At 34.2% G+C, this 23559-nt stretch overlaps 1 protein-coding gene across 1 annotated transcript in view; it reads right to left on the bottom strand.

Annotated features, from left to right (window-relative positions):
• The window catches only part of LRP1B (LDL receptor related protein 1B), a 1820879-nt gene that overhangs the window by 577659 nt on the left and 1219661 nt on the right, over positions 1-23559 (bottom strand). Inside the window, exons 28-31 of the mRNA XM_029226108.1 lie at positions 19955-20086; positions 17535-17762; positions 6521-6695; positions 5622-5716 (exon numbers count right to left, since the gene is read on the bottom strand). Of these exons, the coding sequence (XP_029081941.1) occupies positions 5622-5716; positions 6521-6695; positions 17535-17762; positions 19955-20086 (630 nt within the window). The remainder of the gene's footprint in view (positions 1-5621; positions 5717-6520; positions 6696-17534; positions 17763-19954; positions 20087-23559) is intronic.

Genomic DNA, 23559 nt, shown 5'->3' with positions numbered 1-23559 from the left:
AGGTGAGACTGGTTCTTGCATACCCCTGGCTGCTTAGAAAAGCTGATTGCAGTGTCCTACTTGTTCCCACATTTCTTAGGAGTACATAAGCTCTAGATTTTTCTTTCCCACCTTCCATGCTTGACTGAGTACCAGTTTTATTCCTTGATCTTTGCTTGAGGTCAGGTAATTACTATATGAAATGAGCCTCTCTAGGCATAGCATATGGTTAAGATTTAATATGACTTTGGAAGCAGATAAACTTGGTTTTGAATCCCAACTCTACCATTCATCACAGGCAACTCATTTCTTTCAACAAGCCTCGGTTTCTGAATCTATAAAGGAAGAGTAAGGAAGTCTTCCAGAAATGATTACAATGAGATGATTAATGAAAAGCATTTTGCAAGTGCTTAATATATTCTAAATCTGTAACAAGTAGTCACTATAATTGTTATTTTTGTTGCCAAAGTTGACATCCTCATCATATATCCCAGGCTAAGTGCATACAACCACAAAGGTGTAACTTCATAGTGAGAATACAGGTTTCATAAAGGGTGATAGAAAATGATTGTTTTCATTTGACACTTCCCAGCCTTACAAGACAGAATATTGTTTTTTCTCCTTACATCTTGTACATTTTTTCCATGCATTTTTCTATACATTTTTTCCAAAAATAATTTATAATCTGACAGTCAATATGCAAAAGGAGAAAAATCAACTGAACAGTAGCTCCTGCTTTCCTATTCACCTAATTTTCTTCATGGAAATGGTTCAGGGAATGCAGTGGGCAGGAGTTTAAGCCAGAGATGGCTCAGACAGATTCATCATGAGAAAGTAATTACAATAACTTCCTGCAGTGCAAAATATCAGTGAAATTCAATGAGTAAATAACACAGTAACAAATATCCCTATGTATGTAAGTATTTCATAGGTATGACAGTCAGTGTATATCAACAAAAACAGGTTTGTACTTATTTTTTCACACATTCATATGTTCATTTATAGCACTGAAAAATTCCATTTTACAAATCATCTCAGGGGGATAGTTCTAAAAGAAACTTATAAAGTGGGATTACAGTGGCATGAATTCTTGAGAGTATTTCAAAAATTCTTCTACTATCAAATGTTTCCTTATGAGACTTAACCCTGATACTACACTAAAAGGCAGTTTTAATTTGTGTATAAACAAAAAAAATTTTTTTGGTCCACTTATTCACATCACAGCTCTAAATTGTCCATTAAGAGAGAAAAAAAAAAAAGCAAAAAAAGAACTTTTAGAAAAGAAAACAATAATCTGAAATACTTCAGTATTTTGTGTAAATTAGTAAACAATATAACTTACTGAATATATTTTAAGAAAGTGGTTCAAGCACACAGTGGAAATGCTAACTTAAAAAAAAAGTTACTATGCAACATAGTTTTAATCTATTTTAATCAGTATCTACAATACTCTTGAAACCAGCATTGTCTTTACTGGTGCCATTCCTCACAAATAAAGAATTTAAACTGACAATATAGATAAGACTTTCCTGCTATAAAGTTACTCACCAATAATATTTTTTATAGTTAATTTACAGATAAGAGTCTCTCTAGCCTATTGGGATAGATCAAAAATTGCAATTAACAGGGTTGCAATGAATAAGGGTTACATTCAAAAGAACTTGGTTTTATATTTATACCATGTGCTAAAAAACAAACAAAACTTGCCAATAAGTAGATAAATTGACCAATTGATTTCTGTTTGTTCTTTCTTTTTATGAGAAATATCTGAGTTGCTAATGAGAGCTGATGGGGTTCAGGACAGGCCACCCCAAAATGTGCTATGTTGGCATATTGATTTTTTTTTTCTTGTTGATAGTTGTTAATTTTATTTATTTTTTAACTTTTTATTTTATATTGGTGTACAGTTGATTAACAATGTTGTATTAGTTTCATATGTACAACAAAGTGATTCAGTTATACATATACATATATCTATTCTTTTTCAAATTCTTTTCCCAATTAGGCTGTTACAGAATATTGAGCAGAGTTCCCTGTGCTATACAGTAGGTCCTTGTTGGTTATCCATTTTAAATATAGCAGTGTGTACATGTCAATCGCAAACTATCCCTCTCCCCAACCCTTCCCCCATATTGATTATATTGAATTAAAGTTACTTAAGAAACAGCTGGTGAAAGAAAAATACTCTGAGCCTCTTTTGTTTGCCTGAAAGCAGGGACTAATTCCCTCATGTGAAGGTATCCTCCCTATACCAGGAAGATAGAAGGCATCCTTATCACCAGAGATAGGGAATTCAAGGCCAAGAAAGCAGTATAAATAAGCTTTGTTACTTCATTATTTTGGAACTGCAAGCCCAAACCCCTTTGTTTTTTCAAATCTTCACAAATAATTGTTTCTTCGTCTAAAAGGTATAAATGCTGCCTGCTTTGGTCACTTCTTTGGATCTCATTCTTACGGAGCTCCCATACTTACATAATTAATTTTTTTTCTCCTGTTAATCTGCCTTCTGTCACTTTAATTAGAGGCATACCTCATTTTATTGCTCTTCACTTTATTGCACCCTGTGGATACTGTGTTTTTTGCAAATTGAAGATTTGAGTCTACCCTGCATCGAGCAGGTCTATCAGCACCATTTTTCCAACAGCATTTGCCTACTGCATGTCTCTGTGCCACGGTTTGGTAATTCTCACAATATTTCATAATTTTTTATTATTATATTTATTATGGTGATCTGTGATCAGTGGTCTTTGCCATTACCACGATGACTCACTGAAGGCTCAGATGATGGATAGCATTTTTTATCAATAAAGTATTTTTTAATTAAGGTATGTACATTTTTTTTTAAGACATAATGTTATCACACACTTAAAAGACCACAGTATGGTGTAAACATAACTTTTATATGTACTGGGAAACCAAAAATTTCGTGTGACTTGCTTTATTGTGATATTTGCTTTATTTCGGTGGTCTGGAAATAAATCTGCAGTATCTCTGAGGTATGCCTGCACTACCCCAGCCAAAAGAACCTAGAAAGATAGAGGAAAAAATTTTCTTCTCCTATAGAGCCAAATGGCCACAGGGTTAGACAGGGAATATAGGAGAAACAGCAAGAGGAACACATTTACACATGGACAGCACAGTCTGTCATTCAGCATCGCAGAGACCATCAGTCTTAGCACCTGGTTGACATGACTAGTAACCTGAAGTAGAAAGTTACTGGAAGGGACTTGTAAGCAATACTTATTTGTAAATCACATCAAGAACTTCTAGAACAAGATGAGGGCCCAGTTGTCTATTGGTCCTAAGGGGCTATGCTGGGAAGATCTGAGAGCAGAACCCGGTACTTCAAACTTGTTTGCCTCTTAGCATCAGCATCAAGACAATATAGATGTGCATAAAAATTTGCTCATCTCAGAGGCCCACTTAGTTACATATGTTCCTCTGCTAGATTTCTATGGATTCTGTTCTATGTTTATTCTTAACTGAATTCATTTATACGTACTCAATACTGCAGACAATCAAATCATTCAAATTTCAGTCTATTGGACCCAATATACTTTCTACTACTACTCCTGATAGGTTCTATTATTAAAGGCCAGATGTTCTTTTCATAAGTTTTCCTCATTTAATCCTCATGAGAACTTTACAAAATAGGCATTTTGCCTTGATCTTACAGAGAGGAAAGCAAGTACCACCGAGCTAACAGTAATTTGCTCAAGGTCACTGAGATAAATTCACTTAATGGGATCTAAAATGATTTAGGTTCGTGTGCCCCTAAAGCAAAGGGACAATGTCAAATTTTTATCAACAGGCCGAATACAAAATCTGATACTCAATAAAAATCTGTTTATTGAATAAATGAATGTCGACTCACAAGCCATACTCATTAATGCTGACTTAAGATATGGTTTGTAATAAGGTTCTGGGTTATTTCTGGGAAAATAGTCTATCTTGCACAAATTAAAATTTAACAGTATAATTCTGAATTTATTTTAAAGTAATTTTCAAATATAACAATAACTGACATGAAGTAGGCATTTAATATTTGTTACTGGATGTTTAATCATCATCCATACACAGTTAAAAATATCACTTGGTGTATAACGCCTGAAGGGCCAACTACAAAGTGTAAATAGTAACACTAATTCTTTTTCTTACAAACTTTCTTTATATAAGCTTCATATATAGCTGTTCTTTAATTTATTTTGAGTAGGAAAATGGAAATTTAGTATTAAAGAAGATAAGGTTTTTCCCCTTATAAAAACGAGCATATAAATGAACATTTCGGTGTAACCTATAGCTACCACATTACAATGTAAGGACTTTATTTGCTCATACTATTTCAGTCATACTCACTTTTCCGTATTAAATATTCTGAACAACTCCAGATAAGAACCAACTGAATTGCTTTAGTCCAAATTAAATCCTTTGTATGGGTCCTAATCTTGTAGAGTCCCTTCTTTCTTCTGTTCTATCATCTTCTACAGAGAAGTATTAGCATTTCAATTTGCCTTTAATTTCTAACACTACCTTGAATTTCAATTGTGTATCAAATCTTAGAACACAATCCAAAGAAAAGAGTTGTTAATAGTATCATTTTACATCACAAGGTTTATTCTACGGACCACATAAAAAGAATTATTTATTGCAAATCTTGTTGATATTATCCCTTTATTGAATCATCACTATTAAAAATGAGATACTTCAAGAAAGTATACTTCCACAGTTCTAAAACTAAGAAAAAATTGCTGAAAAGCTTCATGGTGTAGGGATTTTACCCCAAGATTTAAAAATACACAGTATTCAATTCAAAGCAAAATTATGACTTTCTTTTGTATATTCCATCATTGGCACATTTAATATAATATCAAAATTCAGGTTCATTATTGGATTTTTAAAAAGACGTACGTTGAGATGATAAATTAAGGCAATATGGTAATTCTTCCTCTCAAAGAAACAGAAGAGAATATGAGGAAAGAGTGATTACAGTTTGAAAAGAATAGTACAATGTATAGATATCTATGTGAAAAGAACAGTATAGTGTAACTTTATCTTCTAAAAGAATCTTTGTACTTTGATTTTCAAAGATCACTTATGGGAATGAGTCAAAGCTCTCTTTCAGCACCATGAAATTTTACCTGATGAGTTACAGTGGTTAACAAAGGTAGAATGACAAACTAAATAAACACCCTGCAGAGTAAGTGAAAATTGCTGAAAACTAAATATTAAATACTTAAACTCAAACCATTGTAACTATTAATAATGCCACAATGATGATGATCAGAGGAGGCTTCAGTACATCATATTGTTATCATAGCAAATGGTGTATCAGATATTCACCAGTGAGAATAAGATATTATATTTATTAATTACATTAAGTTTTAAGCAACTTCCATACTTAAGATATTGAAAAATTCTCTTATCAAAAAAACTTAACTTCTTTTCCAGAAAAAGAATGTTTCTTCCCTACCCTACATGGACCAAATGGATTCCATAAGATTGATAAATTTCTGTTTTAATTTATATTACTAATCTATAATATTTTCTTTCAGGCTCTAGGTCAAAGATCCATTGTACAAGCACAGATCTGTCATATTAAAAACTACAGTGATTAACTATAAAAAAAAAAAAACAGAACTTACCAACCGGTTCCTTTTGATTCTGAAAGAGAATCTTGCTATTACTGCCATCCATATTTGCCATATTAATTGTGTTTCCATCTGTCCAGTAGAGTTTCCTTAATTCAAAAGAGATATGGTTTAAAAATATTAGATATACACCTACTTGTTGACTAGAAGCATACATTGAAGAACAAAGTTAATATTAAAGTAAATTCTTGGCTCAGGATAATTTTTTTTCAGGAAGGCCCCAGACTGTTGAGTCACTTGCCTGGGAAGAAAGTACCACTTGCTTTTTCCTGTCACTGAAGGACAATTATCTCACTTACTTTCCTGCACCTACATTCACAACTGAATATTTAACTATGACTACAGTAAATTATTTCCATTTAAAGTCATTCATCAAGATTGAATCCTCTTGGCTTGGAGAAGTCAGGCACCAGAGAAGGGAACAAAGTCATTTCAATCATTCCAGTTGAAAGCACTCAGGAGAAAGAATTTCTTTTAGCCCTACCCAAGTTCTCTACATGGGTACATGATGACTAGCCAGAAGATGGGAGAATCTGATCTACTTAGCAGTGACCATAATACTAACACACAGTAAATATGTTATTAACAACTGGTATTTGAAATGAAATTAACAACTTCTCCTGGCATCTTTTTTTTACAATTCTGAACTGTCTTTAGAAACATAAATTGATAAAATTTTACAATAATATATAAAAATCTGATTTCATGCAGAAAACAGAAATCTCTAACCAGGGATCTCGTACAACTTCCATGTTCACATTTGCTTTTTTGACTGTATAGCTTATATATATGTATGTGTGTGTGTGTCTTCTGAATTCAACAAAGTTTTTACATAAAATCAGAGCAAAAGTGTGTAAAATTTTTGAAAAATTAAAAAAATAATCATACTTTACCCCCTGACTGGGTGAGCTGCTAGACACTGTGGCTTATCGATTCCGTGGATAATTGAGGTTTTCAAGGAGCCATCTAGTCTTGCCACGTTAATTTGCGTTTCATCAAATTCTGAGCTAATCCAGTATAAATTACGTGAGACCCAGTCCACAGCTAACCCTCTGATACTCTGAATATCTGTACAACAGGAAAGAGAAAATTAAAAATGAACGAAGTTTTTCATTATTTTGGCTTTCTAAGTCAGTTATTTTCTGTCTCAGGGAAAATTTAATTTACACTATTAGTTAGCTAATATTGTACAAGACTGTAATCTCATTCCCTTATCAGCCCTTCTTAAGGCATGAATAATCATTAATGTCTTACTGCTGAGCCATTTGAAAACCTGAAGTAACAATTAGCATTGAAATTACACTAACAGTCAATGATTCACTAGTAAACACTTAGGAGCAGACACAGGCAGCAGTCCTATGAGCCAAGGTGACCAAAATTCAAATTAGAGTAATAGCTTCTCTAGTTGATGGCACATCTTTCTAGTTAGGAGAAAGTACTGTGGGCCATCAACAAATGGGCCATTTTATGTTTTAAATGCCAATTTGTTACTGAAATGAAATAAAACAATTCAACTTTCCAAAAAGAATTACCAGAGTTGAACATTTTTAAAATGGATAATTAACAGAAATTGACAGAGATATGAGCAAAGAAACTAAAGCCCTTTTAACATTCCTCCAATGTGGATTCTACAGAAATTACTGAAATCTAATTATGTTTTGATTCATTACATCCAATATGAATATTTGGGCTGCTATTACTTGATGATTCAATCAGGCATCTTCTTTAAAAATGATGGAATTTAGGCTAAAATATAATTGCACATTTAAATTAAAGAAACAAATTAAAATGAAAATGTTAAAAACAATGGATACTAGGAAATCTTTTTAACACATTAACAGGTAAAGCAGGCCAATTGAGTTCCCAATCTGTGGCATTTGACTACTTTCACTTGGTTTCGCCTTTATTTCATAAAGTTTTAACGTTTTCTATCATGCTGTACCTCTTAGGGTTCTCCAGACCCCTGCTACTCAAATATATAAGACACCTGGAGACTCTTAAAAGGAAGATTCTGATTCAGTAGGTCTGGGGAGGGTCCTAAGATTCTGCAAGTTATAACTAGCTCCCAAGTGCTGTAGTCACTACTCCAGAGCAGCAGTTCCAATCCAAATGCTGCTAGAAACCCAGAGCAGCTGCTACTTAGCTCTTCTAATTGCTACATGTTCCCTTTTTATCATTTTCAAAACATGTCACCAAGCTAGATTTCCAGAAAGTGAAAACTCTGGATTTGTAAGGTCTGCTAACTAGTTCAATTTTTTTTTTAAAAAATGCATTTATTTGTTTATTTATTTATGCTTGGCTGCGTTGGGTCTTCGTTGCTGTGCGCAGGCTTTCCCTACTTGCAGCTACAGGGGCGATAATCTTCACTGTGGTGCGCAGGCCTCTCATTGCTGCGGCCTCTCTTATTGCACAGCACGGGCTCTAGGCATGCAGGCTTCAGTAGTTGTGACACTCAGGTTCAGTAGTTGTGGCTCACGGGCTCCAGAGCCCACGGTCAGCAGTTGTGGCACATGGGCCTAGTTGCTCCACAGCATGTGGGATCCTCCTGGACCAGGGCTTGAACCCGTGTCCCCTGCATTGGCAGGCAGACTCCCAACCACTGCACCACCAGGGAAGTCTCACTAGTTCAAAATTTAAAGGAGCAAAATAAGGGAGGCCTGGCAATTCTGGGTCAGCTGTGAAGTGCCATGCTGGCATGGTAGGCTCTACCCCAAGTTTACATCCTTGAGTCTTAACAGAGCCTGCTCAATATTCTTTTTATTATTTCTAAATAACTTTTAATCACAGTGCCCTTAAAAGGGATTCCCCATGTTTCAATTTCTCCTGTAAGCAACAACTTCTCATTCTGCAAGTTACCTTTCATCATTAATTTCTGGTAAGTTGGCAAATTTTGTATGTGAACTTCATTTCTCAACCCAACACTTGAAATTTACTTTTATTTTTAGTGATTCTCATCCAGTTCCCTCTTTTCTCAAGGGAAGAAAAAGTAATACAACACCTCTGTAAAGCTAAACCTGCCAAGTCAGATATTTATTTGCCTCACCCAGAATATTTATTCTTCCTCCTTCACTCTCTGGACTTAATTGGTTGCTGAGAAACAGTAATGAGAAGATTTGGCTTCCTGTTCTAGGTTGGGTGCCTATTTTTTGTCCTTAAATTGCTTAAATTTTGGCCTTTTTTTAATCAGCAAAATGAGGATAATTATAGATAATTCATAGGATTGTTGTGAATATTAAAGTATGTGTGTTCATGCAGCTTAATTCAGGGTTGAGGGATACTTTGCCAAACCAAGGACTTAATACTTTCTGCTTTTTTACCCTGAATTGCTTGGTACTGGCAAAAATAAAATAAGTTTTTATTTCCTCTAAAATACATGTTATCCAGAGTTTGTTTGGTTTTTTTCCGCTGTTTCTTCTGCTCAAAATCCTTTTACTTATTTCTGATTGACTCTTAATCATACAGCCTAGAGAAGACATTGCATTCTGAAACTGGAAATCATAGCCAAATGTAAGCTATGAATACCTATTTAGTCCTTGTGAATTCTGTGGTTCATGCTCTCTCAAATCTATTTCTATCTTTACTATTGCATAGCATACAGTCTTTTTCTTCTTTCAAGCAGTTGATTTAGTTGCTGCCAGGTTATTTTTCTGACTAGAGAGCTCTGGATCATGACCTTTGGTTGCCCCAAGGTATTCTATTGCTTCCAACCACTCAGAAAGTGATATCTAAATTCCTTAGCCTGGCTTTCTGTATAATCTGAATTACCTTTCCAACCTTATTTCTCACTATTTTTAGCCAATTATATTATTACACTTCAGTCATATTGATGTGTTCTCAGATTCCCAGCCTTGTCCTAAACTTTCCAATCTATATAGAATTACCTGGACCTCACATCCAATCACATCTTCACTTTTCTAAATCTCATGCAGAATAGGCCAGCTGATAGGCAACATCATCCTTCAACCACAAAAACCTAATCAATTCTCCTATATATTCCAGCCATAAAGATTTTCTTTATCTACCTAACTCAACAGGACTATATCTGGTCAATCCCTTTCTACCTAATGTGATAATTATTTGTTAACATACTAGTACTTTCACATATACTTCTTGAAGGTGGGTTCCTTGCTAATTTATCTTTATAGCTCCCACCCCAAACGTATACAACATTGCCTTCAAAATAAATATTTTTAATGAATTGATGAATGAATTCATGATATGCACAATCCATAATCTTAAGGATATGTGAGCTGAGCTAAAAATATCAGCTGTAAGATCCCCAAGTGTATTTTCAGGAGTACATATCTAAACATATACTCAGGCAATCTCAATTCTCATTTTCTATCCTCACCCTTTTCCTGTCCATTAGTTTGGAGCTTCTAATTATCAGCTTTATGCCTAAGATAAATTTTATGTCTTTTTTGACCACCACTAATGCCCAAGTCTCATTGTTTTAGAGTGTCCTGGTAAATTCACAGTAAAGGGGTGGGGGGAAGAATAAAAACTGCAATATGTTTAATGATATTTTTCTTTTTTTAACAAAAATGCTAAAATAATGAATTGACTCAACTCTTGTTTTCAAGTAAGTCAGGCCAAGACCTCTGAACAAGTTTCTCAGAAAGTTCAATTTACTATTTCCAGGGACTCTCACTTCTTGAAGAAAGGCAGATTAGATATTCATAAAAGCCCTCCATTGCCACAAAATTCCCTGATGTATATTAAATTGTAACTTTTAAATGCATTGTTGAGATAATAAGACAGATAGGAATATCTCTAAGTGCTAACACACACTTGTATGTTAGCTAAAATCATAAAGGAAGGGAAGTGGGAATACAGATTTGGTGTTGCCACTGGAACAAAAACCTGTAATGATGATGTACAGATTCCAGGATTATTAGTTGCTCAGTGCAAGAGGAATCAGTCCTTAAACTCACAAAAAGCAGAGCTAAACAAGAGCAATCCCAGGGTATCAGAAGGATCTACATCCTTGGGTGAGTGGGAAATAAAAAATCTGCCTACTTAAAAAGGAGAATAATTTTTAAAATAAATATAAAACATTTTTTTCTGTCTCTTTCCTGGGTATGAAAAACAAATTCTAAGCATATGTCTACACTTAGGTAAGAGATTAGTAGTATATAAACAAGGTATTCATTGGTTGGGTAGAGGAGAAATCAAACTAAAGTGATTCCTGGCTTATCGTCACTCCTTTTCCCTCCAACAAAAGCAAATTCAAATCCTCTATGGAAGAAAAAAAATTTTTAACCCAGGCCCTCACAATTTCCATAGACTGAGTTTCTCCTCATAATTGATCAGAACAAAAAAATAAAACAAAAAATTAAAAGAAATGAGACATAAGACCAAGAATAAAGAGAAAAATAAACAATAGGTTTAAGTCTCCAAAGCCTACATGTTTTAAAATTATTATGTGTAAGATAAAGAAAAATGCGTGGAATGTTTTAAAGAAAAATATATGCTTCAAAATAATAAGCAAGGTACAATATTTTAAAAAATCTTCTTGGAATATATATAAATGAGAAGCAAAAATAACTTGCAAATATTAAAAAAAATAATTCATTAGATGGATTAAACAGCAGGTTAGACACTAGTTACTTCAAGACAGCTAGTGAACTGCAAGACAAATTGAAGGAAGTTAGCCAGAGAAAGCACAGAGAAACAAAAAGATTAGGTGAGTTGGAGGTTAGAATGAATAACCTACCATACCTAGTCAGAGTTTACAAAGGAAGGAATAGAGAGACTAGGCTAGAAAAAATGGTCAGATTGGTGACCATTGAGGGTTTTTCCTCCTGTGCTGATGAAAGACATGACTCAAAAGGAAGTCCAATACACTTTAGGTTGCTAAATAAAAATATTATCAGGAGGAAAAAGAAGATCTTAAAAGCATCTAGAGAGAAAAGACACATCCTGCAAAAAAGAATGACAATTAGACAGAGATTCTCAGCAGCAATAAGAGATGTGAAAAGATAGCGAAATAATTTCTGGAAAGGGTTGAGAGAAAGTAACTCTAAACTTGGAATTTGTACTCAACCATCATTATCTTTCAAACTACACTTAAACATCAACAAAAAGATGGGCAAAAACTCAATAGCCATGTCTCCAAAGCAGATATAGAAATGGCCAACAAGAACACAAAAGGATATTCAACATCACTAATCATTAGGAAATGCAAATCATGACGACAAGTATATACCACTTCATACCCATTAGGATGGCTACTGTAGAAAATGAACAAACAAACAAAAAACAAAAGAAAAACAGAAACAAAATAAAAATATTGGCAAGAATATGGAGAAACTGGAACACTTGCAGGCTGTTGGTGAGAATTTAAAATGGTGCAGCCTTGTGGGATACAGTACGGCAGTTCCTCAAAAAATTAAAAATAGAATTACCATATGATCCAGCCATTCCACCTCTGGGTGTATGACTAAAAGAATTTAAAGGTCTCAAAGAGATATTCATATACCTATGTCCACTGCAGCATTATTCATAATAGCCAAAAGTGAAACAACCCAAATGTCCATTGACTGATGAATGTATAAACAAATTGTGATACATACATACAATGGAATATTATTCAGCCTTAAAAAGAAAGGAAATACTGACAGGCTACAATATGGATGAACCGTGAAGATATCATGCTGAGTGAAATGAGCCATTCACAAAAAGACAAATACTATATGATACCTCTTATATGAGGTACCTAGAAAAGTTAAATTTATAGACACAGAAATAGAATGGTGATTTCCAGGAGATGAGAGAAGGCATGGGGAGTTGTTGCTTAATGGGTATAATTTCATTTTGCAAGACAGAAAGAGTTCTGGAGATTGGTCACACACTGTGAATATTCTTAACACTACCGAACTGTACAATTAAGAAGGGTCAAGGGACTTCCCTTGCAGGGGGTGCGGGTTCGATCCCTGGTCGGGGAACTAAGATCCCACATGTCGCATGGTGCAGCCAAAAATAAAATCAAAAAAAAAAAAAAAAATAGAAAGGTCAACATGATAAACTTTATGTTATGGGTATTTTACTACAATTTACAAAAATTATCTTTAAAAAAAGAAGAATAAATAAATATATTTTCAGATATTATATCAGATTATCACTAACAGATTCTCACTAAACTAAAGGAACATTAAAGGATGTAATTCAGAGAGAAGAAAAATGATTACAGAAAGAAGGCCTTAAATGAAAGAGGGATGGAGGTAAGCATACAAATTGGTTAAAATGTAGAGAAATCTAAATGAAAAAGGACTGGCTGTCAATTCTCTGCTTGTGAGACATCTTTTTTTTTCCTATGAAGTGGACCTGCTGACACCAGCTTCTTGGGTGTGAACACAAAGACTTCTACCCCAAATCAGGCATGCCTTCAAAGGAGGAAGGGATCCCAATTCTTATAACTTTCTGAGGGCAGTTATGGTTTCATCGAATCAAAACTCATTTGCAGTAGGTTTCTGGACAATTATTTTACTGTTCTTAGAAGCAAAGTTTAAAAAATCAAATTGGTAATGCTTGTAAAAAGCTTTCTCAAGGGAACTTTGTAAATATTAATATTCTATTTGTTGCACTTATGAAAAACTGATCATACAAATATATATACATGTATCTGTGTATATATGTTACTATATATAACACATGGTATGCAAATTAATAAAACATCCATAAATCCATGATCCAGCTTAAGAACATTATAAATACTTTAGGAGCCTTCTATGCTCACCCTCACTAATTTTATGCCTCTCCAACTCTGAACAATTGAGCATTTACCATGGCCTTGGTTTTGTCACTTTTAACACATATTTATGCATTCCCAATCTTTTTTTTTTTTTTGAGAGAACATAGGGGCAGAATTATAACTTTTTGACTAATCTTTATATTCTTAATGTCCTAAACCTATAATTATTCCTATCTTATAGAAACAACTCAATGCTGATTTGGGAAAAAATTCTGAAGCAAGCTTCCTTCTTTTATTTTCATCTGGATCAATGTCTCCAATGTCTTTCCAATAATTTGGTCAACTTCACCTCTCTTTCATTCATCAGGTTCAATTACTTCTACATCTGCTCTTGGTGTCTGTCACCTTCTTATATCTAAATTTTGTTTCAGATTTGGAACATCTCTGTAACCTTCTAGTTGTATCCTTGTCTATAATTTCTCACTTATCTAACTACCAGGTTGATAACGTGATTTATCTTCAAAAGAGTCTGAATGACCTATACCCATCTGTAAAAGTCTTCAGCAGCTTTCTCCATTGTCTTGAGGGAAAAAAACTAAAACAAAACAAAAACAGCTCCTCTGGTATAAGACCCTCTGTGATCTGCCATGATATGAACCTTCTAGTTTACTCTTTTACAAGATCTATCTACCCCTCACTGCTTGCTCCTCTGTATGTATGTATGTCCAGATCTTTGTGCCTACTGATAGCTTAACCAGATTGATCTTGCTACAGTTTCCTCCAGAACCCTTATTTCACCACCTCCTCCTAAGTGGGAAATTTAGTAATCCCATGTAAGAACTCAGTACTCCTTGTGCTAATTTTGTAAGAAGTGGCTTACACCTTATTAACCTCCTTATTTCATTGAGTCTTATACTTCAGTTAGATGTTTACAATTCACTCTCACCAGATATAAAGCTCTTTGAGGTTATAGATTGTCTTAGTGAAATAATTGCTATCTCCCCACCCATTCAACATCCCAGATACAAAATCCAGAATATGGTGTGAGAAAAAAACAAAAAAGCCCATGGAGTAAACTAAAATAGCATTTCTATCTTTCTAACTAAAAGATAAAGAATATATGTGGGAAGTATTGCTCATTTAGCACCCATTGCTATAGATACACAGGTCTCAATGGAATGGCACTTATAGGTATCATTTTCGCCTTTCTTTCTTTCTTTTCTTTACTCTCCTCTTTTTTAAATCACAGATGTTGACATTCTTCCACCAAAAGGCTTCCTGGGTGAAAATGAAAATTGAAAATTCTATTCAGTAATAGGCAAAACAACAGATGTTCCCTGTCTAAACTTTCTACTTTAATTCAAGGACTGTTTCCAAAATCTAGATCTCACTGATTTGGGGCCTGATCCTTTTTTTTTTTTTTTTTTTGGTGGTTTCACCTTAGACTTGGGCTGAGGAAAATATGAAGAGTGTCTCAAGAAAAATTCCAGTAGGTGGAAGACAATGAAGTGAGAAAATACAGAGGCCAACAGTATAAGAAGTAAGAGAAAGGCCAAAGAGTCATTTACAAGGCATCTAAAAGATGAGAGCATAAAATAAAGTACAATTATTGGCAGGATTTAAGATACTTTGATGCGTTCAGAAACTGAACTGTCAAAAGTTCATCTCAAGTTTCTCTTTTTTTTTTTGCGGTACACGGGCCTCTCCCTGTTGTGGCCTCTCCCATTGCAGAGCACAGGCTCCGGAGGCACAGGCTCAGCAGCCATGGCTCACGGGCCTAGCCGCTCAGCGCATGTGGGATCTTCCCGAACCGGGGCATGAACCCGTGTCCCCTGCATTGGTAGGCAGACTCTCAACCACTGTGCCACCAGGGAAGCCCCTCAAGTTTCTCTTTTAATGGAAGGACATATCAGTCCCTAACAAGGTTTCACTTTGGAAGAAAGGGAAAAGCAACATCATTTAACTTGTGGGGCAGCCAGAAACTGAGTTGTCCTTGAAAATGTCTATTCCTCAACTTTCATATTCAGTTATTTCATATATTTACTCATTGATACCTCAATGATTTTTCCACATTTCACTATCTCTGTTGTTTCCACCCTTGTCCAGGCTTCCATCACCTCTTACTAAAACCACTATAGCAGACTTGTTTCCCAGAGTCTACTGCTCATCATACCCCCCAACCCAGACCTTTTCAATTTTACACTAAACATAATATCTGTATATTTTTTATGTTTTGTTTTTGTGGCCGCTAGGCATGTGGGATCTTAGCTCCCTGACCAGGGATCGAACATGCAGCCCCTGCATTGGAAGGCAAAGTCTTAACCACTGGACCGCCAGGGAAGTCCCTACACATAATATCTAGAGTGATCTTTTCCAAAGCAAAGATAATCATGTAGTTGTACTCTCCTTAAAACATTTCCTAAGTTTCCATTATTTTTAGTATCAACATAAAAATCAACGAGTTATCCTATAAAGGCTGGCATGATTTGGTTCCTGTTTTTTTAGCTCCATCAGCTCGTATAACACCCTCTTGTTCTGTGCTTCACACTATTCAGTCTATACTCACCCTTCTTCAATTTCTTATCGTATAGAACATATTCTAATACTTTTCAAAATGCCTGAATAATTATTGATCTTAATGAGTACATCTATTATTAGTGAGAAAATATTATCGCTCAATTTTTGGTTAATAATTGTAAACAGAGTGTGCTAAATGGAGATAAGTCTGTGATTTTTCTCAAAGATAAACTCACCAAATTACTACTAGTTATCAATTTACAATTACAGACAGAAAATCTTTCCCCAATTTTTTTTGAGATAGACCATCTTTTACTTTATACAATTCATAGAGCCTTTGGAAAGTATTTCACATTCACGATAAAGTATGTGAACAACTTTCTATTAGATTTTTATGAATTTCTTGTGAGAGGACCACCAAACTGACTGTCAGTCTTGGGAGTACCTTATGTGCTTTAACTGTTCTCTCAAGATTTTTCATGATCATTAACCAGGCAGTCTTTTTAAATCTAGGCTAACAATAATTATTTTTTCCCTTGCTCCTGTAAAAAAAATCCTGCACAAAAAGGAAATCTTTGCATTAGCTTTTTTAGAAAGGCTCTTCTCTTAGAGAAAGTTTGTAAATCAATATTTAAACAAGCTTATAACCAATTTATTCAAGTTGCATTAACAGTACTAACCTGAGATGGGTAAAGAGCTAGCATACATACAAGAGCACCTGAGTGCTCAAATACTTTCAGATCTACTAATGGTACTCAAGCCAGTGGAAACTCTTGAAAAACACTGTAAATTTAAAACCTGCACTTCTTATTGCTTTCGTTAAGAAGTTGCTCATTGCTCAAATAAGGTCTGATTTTAAATTGTCAGTATGCTTCAAGGCAGAGGAGTTTGATATATCTATATGGATCACTGATCATGCCTTCCTCCATCCTCCTTCAAATCACTCTATCATGCCTAGGGGGCATGAAACTGAAGAAAAACTGTGTCTTCTTTGATTTTGCAGTCACGGCAAACAGCAGGTGCTCAACTAAGATTCACTCACTAAAACGATAACTGACCCAGAAATCACATTATACCAAAATTTAAGCAAAAATGAAGATAATTCAATGCTAAATATTTAGAATTCAGCCACTGCATTTATACGTATGTTTCATTTCGGCTATATTTTCTACTTTGGGAAACGTTTTCTTTTTTTTGTTAATATTAATCAATAGCATTACTGAAAACCTGTGATTCAACCTGCTGGGTCAGGAGGTGGATAGGAACAGGTTTTCTCTCTTATTTGTTTAGTCTAGTTCTGTAAAAATACATGCAAAAGAAAGTTGATAACAAGCTTGAACCAGAGGGGGAAACCAGTCTTTACCAATACCCTATATTTTCTCTAGGCAAATACAACTCTTCCCGCATCAGCAAAAAGGAGTCTTGAAATCTGTTTATTTAGAAATCTGCAAATTATCTGTTCTGAAATTTTTTCTTCTTGTGAAACTAAATTTCTAGTTATCAGACTACTATGTGCAACATAATTATAGCATTCTACAATTGTTAGGATATAGCATATTATTAAATCTCTGAATAATCAATTCCAACTCTCAATTAACAACATAGAATTGGATAATAGAAAAAGAATACAAAAGAGATGCAATTATTACAAACTGAATAACAAACATTTTTTAAGATGTAAAGTGAAAATCTTTTACCTCTAGAAATAACAGTTTCTAATCCAGTTCCATTAATAAAAGCCCGCTTAATGGTTTGTGTCTTAATGTCTGTCCAGTATAAACGTTCTTCAGATGCATCAAAGTCTATCACAGTAACATCATCAATATCAGGGACTGTAAAGGCCGTGATAAAGTTAAAATATGGATTATCAATATCCACTCCTCTGATTTCAGAACGTCTTGCATAAAGAAGAAATTTTTTCATTTCTAGAAAAGAAATAGAAATGTGTTTTTCTTTATAAGCTTGGCAAGTTTGACGCTGTCTAGAAATTCTAAACATTATTTGTTGATGATTTAATAGGTTTTTAACACCAGAAAATCATGACCAAGATTTGATAGAAACATGAAGGCAGAAATGATTTATCTATTTTTAAATGAAAGTACTTAATAATAACAAATGTAAAGCAAGTTAGAATCCTTAAGTCATTTTTCTTTAGTTAGAAATGCCAATAAATTATCAGTAATTGATCTGATCTTAGAATTTCAAACAAACTTGTTAAAGGACATGAACTCTAAAAATGTCAAACAGCCATATTTGTTCTTTGTTTATAACAATATTGCAGTGCATTAAGTGCTTTTTGAAGGAATCTAAGAACATTTTTTCTATACCATCTTTGAATAAAATGAGATTAAACATTGCTTTTAAAAATCACGTTTACATTTTCCCTATCAAAATTAGGGTTCATATAATGTTAAAGCATGCTGTACTGTAAATTTTTGTGAATCTGTAGTAATTAATATTGTGAGGCATTCTATCATTTCTACTTAAACAGGCACCTTTCTTGCAATGAGTTTGTGAAATATTAGTAGATTTAATAGAAATAGGAGTCACAGATGTTCTATTTTCTTGTTTTTCTCTTTGGGGTTATTGTTGATATTTGAGATATGGTATTATTGTATAAAATTAATTAAAGCCACATGTGCCTAAATTCCTGAGTTAAGATTTGATGAATACACTCTTTTTTGCCCTTAAAAGTAAGTGCTTTGCAAATAAACAAAAATTACTAACAAAACAAAACTAAAAAAACCCACAGTCTGATTATTTTTTGAGAAGTTATTTGAGAAGTTCTAATTTCCAAGGCATGGTAGCAACGTCAAAAATACATTTGACTTAATGAGAGAGCAACCATTTATTTAACATCAACAAATATTAACAGAATGTTTCCTATATGCCAATCAAAATTACAGGTCCTCGGAAAACAGAAGTAAATGAGATAAATGAGGGCCTTCTCATGTAGTAGTTTACATTCTAAGAGGGACAAACAATAAATAAAGAACAGAAACAAGAAATATCAAAAACAAGAATACCAGAAACAAGAAAATATCAGTAGGAGAACTACTGTAAATTAGGTCATCAGGGAAGCCCTCTACAAAGGTGACGAATAGCTAAAAGGAGCCTACAATTAGAAAAGCTAAGAGAAGAGTGTTTTTAAAAGAGGGAACAGCTAGCCCAAAGTCCAGAGCAAACTTGGTATATTCAAGAATGTAGAATATATGTATGAGGTATGTAAATTAGATCTCTATCTGTAATTACACATGACATTATTTTATATCAAAAACCTTATGTAGAGTTCAAGGTACCTTCGCTTTTTTTGAATTCACCTCTAAATTGTGTAGAGTTAAAGCACAGTTCCCAACATATCTTATTATCAACCACCAACTTTTATTAAGTGTCCTTTTTTCTTTTAACATCTTTATTGGAGTATAATTGCTTTACAATGGTGTGTTAGTTTCTGCTTTAAAACGAAGTGAATCAGCTATACATATACATCTAGAGTGAAGTAAGTCAGAAAGAGAAAAACAAATACCGTAGGCTAACACATATATATGGAATCTAAAAAAAAAAAAAAAGGTTCTGAAGAACCCACAGTCTGGTTTTCATTCACAAATTTTATTTTCATTTTTTAGTTTAAATATGCTGTTTAAGTATTTTTTACAAACCTTTCCAAGTTACATATTTTACTTCATATTTTCTCCCTTCAACTTGATAATACCCTATAAAATGATGCTAAAGTAACTGTAGAAGAGCAGGAGGAGATTAAAGCTGTTAAGTACCTCTTTATTATGCAGGTTACCTACATCATCATTTTCTGATAATGCACTTTCACTTACAAATCTCCCTGTTTTGTAGAGATAAATTCTGCTAACACACCAAATAAGAAAGTAGCAAGAAAAAAAGTGAATAAGGTAATAAACAGCAAAGTGCAGCATATCACATATTTAAAGAATTCGTCAGTCTCCCCAAAAGTAGATGAATCAACAGTCTGAAAATAGCACCACATCTAATGTTTTTAAGGACATTAAAAACCTCTTCCGCTTTACTTTGAGGAAAATCTGAATGCTAATACAATTTGAGAGAATTCAATTTGGAGTTTAGATAAGAACTGTAAGAAATTTACCATAGCAGGTCTTCTTGTTTGAGGAAAGCTTCATCAAGTGTGGGCAAGCACAAGCAGCACTCCTATTATGATTGATCAGACACATATGAGAGCAGGGGCCTCTGCCATCATTAGCTGCACAGGGATTGGGAGCTGTAATTACACAGTGAAATATTAAGAGTGAAGAAGGAAGACTAGATTAGGGAACCTCTGAGTTTGACAAGGGTTATTCACGTAATGATTCAAAGTGAAGTTCCCTACATAGCACCCATTACTCGAGTGATTAATATGACAATAACAGACAATCATACACAACAATTTCATGAATAAAAACATTTTTCCTCCTTGAAGATAACAACTGACTCCCTCAATTTCCTCTAAGAGGAATGGTATGCATTCTATTGCTTTAGAAGCAAAAAAAATTTTTTAAGGATTTAGTCTGAGAAATAATCAGGAATAATTATCACATTTAGTATAAAATAAACTCAGGTAGACTATCATGCCAGTGTTGGGAGTTCCAGTGGATGCCGTTATTTTCCTACCATGGCATATAGATTCCCTTCTTGCCTTAGCACGACATTCTGAACAGTTTCCATAGGAAACTGCTGTTACATATATTGTACACCCCTTCAGGCCATTTCTTCTTTTTCAAATCAGAGGCCTATGTGAAAAACATGTTTGTCTTCCTTCATTATAATGACATCTACTTCTTTTTTTTTTTTTCTGTATTAACTTATTCCATGGCTAAAGTCTGCTCCACATACTCATACTTACTATATTCCATTGTATAAATAACATGATATATTCAAATTTAGAATGGAATATTAAATTTTGCAGTTCAATGTCATTCTCTCATTCTTTTGTGTTTCTTATTTTGCCATCATGCCTTTTGGATAAGATTTTAATGTCAATTGATCAAATTGTTCTTTCAAATCTCATTTTTATAGAGGCTATCTTGTAGAATAAATTCTTTAGAACTGTGTTTGTCAGTTGAAGGCATGAAAGAGTTATACCTTCTGATCCCACCAGCAATATTTTAGTTTTCAACTAAAATCTTCCTAACAAATGGATCTACTGCTCAGTGTAATAATATTAGTCTTGTAGGCTTATAAAGCACAAACAATAAAAATCAATAGATTATAATAAAAATTGTAGAAAAATTAACTGAATTTAATAAATACTCAACGTGGCTTTTGCCAGTCTTCACACCCTCCCCACAAGATAACAAAAACAATTCATGTCTGTGTATGTGATTTAAAAAGTAAATAAAAGGAAATGATGGGCTTCCCTGGTAGCGCAGTGGTTGAGAGTCCGCCTGCCGATGCAGGGGACACGGGTTCATGCCCCGGTCCGGGAGGATCCCACATGCCGTGGAGCGGCTAGGCCCGTGAGCCATGGCCGCTGAGCCTGCGCGTCCGGAGCCTGTGCTCCACAACGGGAGAAGCCACAACAGTGAGAGGCCCGCGTACCGCAAAAATAAATAAATAAATAAATAAAAATTTAAAAATAAATAAATAAATAAATGGAAATGAAAGACTCAGAAACATTTTCCGAAGCAAATCAGTTAAGAACAAAAATTATTAGAAAATACTGGAAGCTAAAGTTGAAACATTCTGTAGGAGTGCATGTCCCTCTGTCACATGGTATAAATGCCACATATTCTACTTTCTTCCCGTTTAACTTCATCTATCATAATTGGAGTCTCTAAAGAATTGCAGGTTAGAGAAGCAAGAGGTTAGATGGGAAGGTTTTTAAGGAGGAAAAACGTTACAGAAAAGGTGGTGAAATGAAGAGGCACTGTTGGAAGAAGGAGAAAAACAGAAAAATTAAGAGGAGTAAAGGGAGGAAAAGGAAGAAGGAAGAGGAGAAATTTGTTTAAAAACATTGACATAGGAAATGCTATTCCTCTCAAAGAATTAAAAGCCTAATCCATGACAGCTCAATAATAGGTACTTAGATTTCGCTTTGAACATCATTATCTTTAGCCCAGAATCATACTAGCTCTTCTCAACATCCTGTAATTGTGGTTAAAAACTTTTAAAAATCAATGATGACATATTAAATTTCTCTATTCATACTAAAGTAAAAAATATATTGACTTTGTAGCCCAATATCTGTATTAATGATAACACTGTAAGGTTATATTCACAATATTTTATGCTTCACAGCATGGAAAAAATCCACAAAAACTTCTTTCACTTTTTATCTCTTCTCACTTTGAAAGAGTGGTGTTAAATCTTTTTGAAGTTTCTTTCTAATCATGCATTTAAACAGATACCTATTCTAATTACCAAATTAAGGAGTTTGGTTCACATACTCACATTTTAATATAAAGCAGGGATTAGCAAATGTGGATCCTGGAGCCATCTGGCTCACTGCCTATTCTTGTAAATAAAGTTTTATTGGAATATAGCCATGCTCATTAGTTTACATATTATCTAGGCTGCTTTCACACTACAATAGCAGAGTTGAGCAGTTTTAGCATAGACCACTTGGCCTACAAAACCTTAAAATATTTATTTTCTGGCTCTTTACAGAAAAGGTTTGCCAACACCTGATATAAAGTAATTAAATATTTTATGAGAAATACTATTGCAAAATCCAATATCAATACAGAGGTTGTAAACTCCTACCAAACCAAGGCTATCCCATTCATTGTATCCAGGAGATGGGAAAAGCTGAGCAGTCGATGGAATGCTATAAGCAATCTTAACAGATGAAATTCATATATAGGTGTGCAGACCGGGTTTACTGATTGTTCATATTATCAAAACTCAAGGTGACCAAAAAAAGAACCTCAGATACATGTAACACCCCTCATATTTATGCACTGAATACATATTTAGGAAGCACCTCAGTGTTCTGCTTAGTTTTAAAAAACTGGATATCATAGTAGACAAGACATAGTTCTTGCACCAAAGAATGTAAGAGTCTGTACTCTAAACCCATACACCATTCTCTCCAATTCTATGGTGACTGGCTCAATTTAGGTTCTCTCCATCTCTTGCTTGGATTGCTGCTCTAACTTCCTAAATAGTCTCTTGATTTTCAGTCTCTTCCCATTGCCTACAGTTCTTTTTCTAAAAAAGACTTGATCATATAGCTGCCTTGCTTAAAAATCTTGGATAGCTTCTCACTAGCTACCTCACAAAGTCTCACAAAGTCTCAAATCTTATCTGCTACCACTTCCCGCAAGATTACTTAGCACTAGCCACACTGGTTTACTTGCTGCTCTCTTTCCTTTCAGCTTATTTTTTTTTAAATCCTGATCCACTGTTTCTTATTATTAAAGATGTCATGTCTTCTAAACTCACAAAATTTTAACTTCAAAGCATTTTTAACTTCTTGGATTTTTAACTTCTCTTTCACTACCATATTTAATAAGTTGTCAAGTATTATCAGACTTCCCCTATTACATGCTCCTTTCTTTCCATTTTTCTCTCTCCTCTTCCAACATAAAGTTTTAGTTCATCACTTTTGAGTAACCACTACAACCATGTAACTGGTATTCTATGGTACTGCCAAAAATATAACAATCTCTCTTTCTAAGATACCATCTTATCTTCTAGCCTCATCTATCACTTTCCTTCTACATACACATTGTGCACGTGCTAAAAAGAACTCCT

Source organism: Monodon monoceros, unplaced genomic scaffold, assembly GCF_005190385.1.
Source record: "Monodon monoceros isolate NGI ecotype Baffin Bay Population unplaced genomic scaffold, NGI_Narwhal_1 Super_Scaffold_16, whole genome shotgun sequence".
Taxonomy (NCBI): Eukaryota; Metazoa; Chordata; class Mammalia; order Artiodactyla; family Monodontidae; genus Monodon; species Monodon monoceros.
This window is presented reverse-complemented; position numbering and strand designations above follow the sequence as displayed.